This window comes from Telmatherina bonti (genome assembly GCF_933228915.1).
Source record: "Telmatherina bonti genome assembly, chromosome: 2".
Classification (NCBI taxonomy): domain Eukaryota; kingdom Metazoa; phylum Chordata; class Actinopteri; order Atheriniformes; family Telmatherinidae; genus Telmatherina; species Telmatherina bonti.
This window is the reverse complement of record NC_136620.1, coordinates 16,260,378-16,266,723: the sequence shown is the minus strand read 5'-3', so window position 1 is coordinate 16,266,723 and position 6,346 is coordinate 16,260,378. Positions and strand designations below refer to the sequence as shown.

General features: G+C 40.5%; 1 protein-coding gene across 1 annotated transcript in view; it reads right to left on the bottom strand.

Annotated features, from left to right (window-relative positions):
* ankrd27 (ankyrin repeat domain 27 (VPS9 domain)) overlaps positions 1-6,346 on the bottom strand; it is a 36,417-nt gene that overhangs the window by 16,761 nt on the left and 13,310 nt on the right. The window contains exons 5-10 of the mRNA XM_079259628.1: positions 6,205-6,264; positions 5,240-5,293; positions 4,914-4,979; positions 3,576-3,652; positions 2,541-2,662; positions 916-994 (exon numbers count right to left, since the gene is read on the bottom strand). Coding sequence (XP_079115754.1) covers positions 916-994; positions 2,541-2,662; positions 3,576-3,652; positions 4,914-4,979; positions 5,240-5,293; positions 6,205-6,264 — 458 coding nt within the window. The remainder of the gene's footprint in view (positions 1-915; positions 995-2,540; positions 2,663-3,575; positions 3,653-4,913; positions 4,980-5,239; positions 5,294-6,204; positions 6,265-6,346) is intronic.

The window sequence follows — 6,346 nt, the reverse complement described above, 5'->3', positions numbered from 1 at the left end:
TAATGTCCAAAGGCAGAATAACTATACACTCAGTCATGTTTTTAGAAAACAAGAATCAGGAGTTTCACATTTTATCCTTCCCAGTAATATGAGCAACGTTCGCTCTGTTCACATTCTGGTTCAGCAGAAACTGAAAACGGTGAATCATCCACAGAGTCAGAAGCTGCTGTCAGCCCAACAACTGCTTACATCCCCAAACACGGCCTTCAAAAGGAGGATGTAACATCTGTACTACTCATGACAGCAGATGAGACAAGATAAGAAAGTCCGGTTCAGTAAAACTCTGTAACAAAAGACTCCTGAAGATGTCAAACTTTTCACTTACAAATTACATTTTGGTCTACATGTATTTAGTTATTTGTAAATATGTAAATGTTTTTTCTCTGACTTGTATATTGCGAACAGCTGCTGCAGTTGACACATTTTCCTGTAAACCTAATTTAGCTGGGGTTGAATCTTTTTGACTGAAACTCTGCAGTAAATCATCTTCACCGTGTTTCTATGACTAGATGAACTGAGCTGCTGCCATCTGATTGGCTGCTTATACAACAGGTGTATCTGATGAAGTGGATAAGTACTTTACACTTACAAGTACAGAGCAAAAAAAAAAAAAGAAATACACCAAAAATATTTCTACATTCATCTAAGGTTAGTCAGAATCATCTTTTTTTTCTTTCTTTCTTTATTTTTTTTTTAACAGGAACAAGTCTCTCATAAAACTGAAGGATTTTCTGGAAAGTAGAAACAAATAAAAACCATTTTGAGAATAAAATGTTTGGTTTGTACTATTAATTTTTTTTTTTTGCATTCGTAAATCTCAAGAAAAAAAACTGACAGGCTCCACCTCAGCTGGATGATATTATCACTTTATTACAACAGTAAAAACTAATTCAGTTAATTCTTCTCCATACTCACCAGTTGGGGATTTCCGTCTTCACCAGTAGATAGAGGACAACGGAGAGGAGGTCGTCTGCGCTCACAGCTTCTATACAGACTGCAGAAGAAGACAGAAGAAGGTCATTCATTTAGCCATCCTGCCTTCAGCTCTGGGCTTTGCTGACACTGACAGACATTTTCGCTCAGTGCCTAAACAAAACAACTAAATTAGTGTCCTGGCAAACATGAGTTAGGGATGGATGATGGCAGTCTGCAGGATGACAGTGCTGCTGCTGTAAGCCGAGCTTCTGCAAAGCAAACTGGACAAACACATTAGCGGCTGACAGAGTCGGCACTGTGGTGTCTGCTGATCTGATTAGAGTTCAGTTGGCCTGCTGACAGCTAATTTACTGACTCACTATGAATGGACAAAATATTACTGGCACTGGTTTCCTTACTGGTTTTCTTCCACCAATACGCAAAGAAAAAAAAAAAAAAAGAGACACTTCATACAAATGTGATTTGAATCTATTCAATTTTCACAGCAGCTTTCATCTGAGAGCTTTTAAACTGTTTCCAGAAATGTGTGTGAGCCGAACTGGAGGACATGCCTGGGAAGGGTGAATTTTTCAAAAAACTTTGAGAATATACCCAGAATTTAAACTGGAATATATTTATTTGCATTGTTCAAAGGAGAAAAATCCGGCTTGTGCTGGAAAGTGGAGATTCTTCACAATAAATCTGCCTTGTCCTTTGATGATAACCCCACCATTAAATAAAGATTTAACCCTTAAAACTCCAAGGAATTCTTTGCTATCTTTTGTTTATATTACAAAGCATTTAGAGGCTCTACCCATTTAAATCTCAGTCAACATCCAGACATCATTTTTCAGGATGGCCCCTAATGTCAGATTATGAAGCTACAACAATGCAACATGAATGCATCGTGGATCTAGCACCACAAAGACCAACGAAAACCACAAGTTCTTACTAACAGTACTTTGTAGAAATGACACACAGATCAACAGTGACCAAGCGTTTTTATTACCTGCATATCATCCTCTCAAGCTTTGACTTTTAAGAGAAAAACATTGTCTTTGAAGCAAGACAATGGAAACTATTTACACTTTTTGCTCCAGTTGTTTTTCTGCTGTTTACAGTCACTTGTGCCACGACCCTCACAAAACCAACTCGTTATGATTTCTGGGTCAAAATAAAAGTCTCTTCGCAACATGGTAGTGAAAAATTATCATAAAAATGTGATAAAAAAAAATGGTGTTATCAATGTGGATTTACCATATAGAGCGGGGATATTCAAATCGGTCCCATGAGGGCTTCAGACCTGCACACCTGACTCAAATTACTGAGTCATAGCAGAACTTCATAGACTGTTGGATCCATTTAATGTGACTCAGGTGCATTAAAGCAGAGATGTACTGAAAACCTGCAGGGCCCTGTTATAGAGTCTCTGAATAAACACTAGGTTTTGCGGCTGAACAGTAAATATCTAGAAATGTCTGAAAAACGTCCGCAGATCACCTAAAGTGTAAACTGTTGATCACAACTTCCCCCACAGAGTTATACACAACCATTCCGGAGAAATGTTCACGGTAGAGGTGATAGCACTCGGAGAGATTTACAAAGCCAGCATGCTGAATATTTACCTATCCGTCGAGGTGTCTGGGTTGCAGTCAGGACAACTCTGCGCAGACAGAGCAGTTTGAGGAGGGGGGACGTCTGCTGGTTGAGCTGACTCAGCTCTCTCTTCGCCCGGGACAAGTTTATACTACAGCAAGACATGGCGCCGTGCAGACAACAGAAATATCAGTCAGCAGAGCCATTTTAAAGTGACATGAATACATAAAGTTACCTTATTAAGCAGGGATAAATGGGACAAGAATTTCCTCCAGCATGGAGGATTTTCTAGCAAGTTTCTTTTCTAAAACAAAACAAGCCCAAATCTAAAAAATCTCAGATCTTTTCCTTCTTATAACGCATAAAAAATGTTCATGTTTGCTATCACAACTTAACCTCTACGATCTGATCTTTTTTTTTACTTCAACTTGCTTTGATAAAATATTAAGAAAAAAAAATCCCAGAACCCATCATGTTAAAACAATGAGGCCAGCAGCATCAGCTGATCTAGCCACATTGTTTGACCATCCCATCTCCATTTCCCGCTCAAAGTAAACATTTCTGAGCAAATTCAAACAATCACATCTCCAGTTTTACACAGTCTCATCGGCACCAAATAAAACTGGGAGAGAGTTTGAAAACCTGCACTTCCCAGTGAAGTTTACTGCAGCGCTCCAGGTGATTCAGTTTATTTGTTTACAGAGTTTTAGAAAGTAAAAGTGATCTGATTAAACTGCTGCAAAGACCTATAAAGCTGCATCTGACCTAACAGATCAATGTATCCCCTCAATTTGTTTATCATGCAGAAGAAACAATATTCCATATAACTAATCCACCATCTTCTGCTCCCCTCCAGCAGGTATGGTGAATAAAAACATGGTCCTTATTTCACATCATGCAGAAAAGAATATCTGGATGTTGTACTTAAGATATCTTAGTGATGACATGTAGAATAGAACAAAATGGTGCAGGTAGAAATGAATCTATTAAAGTGGGAAATGCAACATGAAATGACTGGGAAATAGAAGATGATGACGACAGCGCCTCCTGACTGGTGAACTGACCTGAACTCAGGTTTAACTCCCAGATCTTTCTGCTGGAGATCCTGCAGACTCCTGGTAGTTTTGTTGAAAGCAGCATCCTGTTGATAAGCAGCAGAAGATCATTCAGAGAAACTCTGTGGAGCTGGGATGATCATAATAGCTAAAAACATCTCTGACAGCAAGGTTTTCTCCATCCATCCATCCATCCATCCATCCATCCATCCATCGCTGGATCACAGGTACAATAGTCTAAGCAGGGAAGCCCAGATGTCCCTCTCATGAGCTACAGGTCAGGGCCTGGGGGCATCCTAAGGGGGTTCCCAGACCATCCAAGAGATCTTTTCTCTCCAGGGTGTCCTGGGTGTCCTCCTGGTGGGACATGCCTGGGAAACCTCACCAGTAAGGCAACCAGGAGGCACATTAACCAGATGCCCGAGCCACCTTATCTGCTTCCTCTATGGAGGAGCAGCAGCTCTACTCTGAGTCTCTCCCGGATGACCGAGCTTCTTTCCCTGTCTCTAAAGGCCCGTTTTCCCCTTTACTAAAATACGCATCGGATGTAAATCTAGAGCAGTGCGGATCGTTCAGGAAGGAAATCAGTTGATGAAAACCAAAGTGGATCCGGTGGATTTTGCCAGTAAAAGACTACATGTCTACTTTGTGTGTTTTACTCTGAAACATCAACATTTCTTCATCACCGGTGGCACCAAGCCGTCAGGTGAGAGACGGTTTCCCTTAATAAATGACACCATGGAAAACGTGCGAAGAGGAGAGCTGCGGCGTTCTGACATCACACATCCGTACTATAAAGAAATAAAGAGCAGCAAGTGAGACACATTCGAACTGTGTCTAATTTAGTTGCTGGTTTATTGTTCACTTTTTTATAAAATATTTTAAGTAGGCCTGCAACAACTACAGCACGACAACGTTATCCTCATGGGAACCGCGACAAAGACGTTCCGCTCTAAACTCTGCAGGTGAAACAGGGCGCCAGGCGAATGGCAGCACTTCCACAACGCTTCAGTGTTCTGTGGATACCCGGGGTAAGAAAGAGCTCGGCCATCCTGCAGAGGAAACTCATTTCAGCTACTTGTTCCCACATCTTGCAACCAGCGCACATGATTTTAGAGCTTTGTTGGCTCAACTCCTTCTTCATCACAACAGACTAGAGTTCTTCAAATGTTAAAATTTCAAACTCAATACAAAAACCAAGAATTGTGCTCAACAATCAATTCTATTTTCAATACTATATGGAGTTAAAGGTTCACTTTTTAAAAGTTGTGATGAAGTAAGAACAGTTTACAAAACAGAAATTCAATGACATGATGAGGGTTTTTTTTTCTTTTAGTTTCCACCCACCTGGCTGGCTTCAAGGGTTCCCACAAAATTAAAGATTAAATCATGGATACCATGATGAACATACATCTGAAAAACAACAACGAAGACAGAACTTACAGTCTGACAGAGTTTAATGATCTGATTATCAATGATCTGGTGACTTTCAGCCTATAAACTGCTCCGAGGAGGACCTTGAAATCTATGTGGTCAATGCATTGCTGACTGTTACTGATCATTTTAACCCTTTAAATTCACTGTGGTGGATTTTTATGTTTAAAACGACAATATACTTCTTTATGCCCCTATTTACATAGTGTCAGGGTGGCTGGAAATCCAAGCCGAATTACCTCCACTGCCTGTTTGAGAAGAGTCATCTGAAGCTCCTGCTTTGCCAGAAGTTTCTATGGGGAGAAAAACATAAACAGTAAATGTCCAGACAAGCAGCCATCCATGCAAATTCATTTTCATGCAACTCCTCTTTTTAATAGGCAAACTACAGAATCACAGATGTGGGACATTATGATCCTGTTGAACAACCTCCCTTAACAAAGTAGCAAGAAATCACATGAGGATTCATTCAAAAAGTTGAGACGCAGAAGTTTCTGACAGTTTCGCTATCAGTAAGCAAAAACACAAGGCCTGCTGTTTCAGCCAACAGCTTGTCTTTTCCCCTCATACTAAACTAGAGTTAAAGTCTCCTTAAGGTGTAGTCTGACAGTATGATTCCACTCCTCTGTAGACAGGTGTAGCTCTGGAGCAGCCGGAGACCGGACTTTCATTTTGACTGTAACACCCAGAGATCCTGAGCTCAGGCTGAAGCAGCTTCTTCACTGCAAACTCTCATATTTACAGGTGTATCAGTGGCATGGTGCCTTAAAACAGTGAACAAAGATCATCAATAAATAGCACTGCTTACTGGATGAGTTGCAGAATCAACAAATAATCATCCTTGAAACCAGATTATCCTTTAAACTGCGGCACATGATGTACAACTGACGAACTGTGGAAATAACTCCATATGACTCCCATTTATCCGTGCTGTGCTGAGCCGAGTTCATTCTAGCCACAACAAATAAGATATTCCGCTACTCTTCCTTCCACAGCGAGAGAATTTTACCGATTGTTTTACTGATCACACCGTCAAGATGAATTAAAACACAAACTGATGGGTGTAAGCTCCAAGCTGTTTGTAGTTTATACTTTTATTTCCCTTTGTTTTTTTGTAGCATATGGACCTGATTATCAGCATCCTCTCCACAAGATGCCTGATGAGGTCAGAGAGTGGATCTATTACAGGTTGGTTTTTACTCACCAGGCGAGAGTCCCTTAGCAGACACTGAAGACATTTAGTGTAAACACCGTTCACCAAGTCCTAGCAGGGCAGAAGAAAGGAGAAATGTTTGACCTGCATGGAACTAAAAGAGATTTTAAAGCAGCAAGACTCAGGTTCTTCC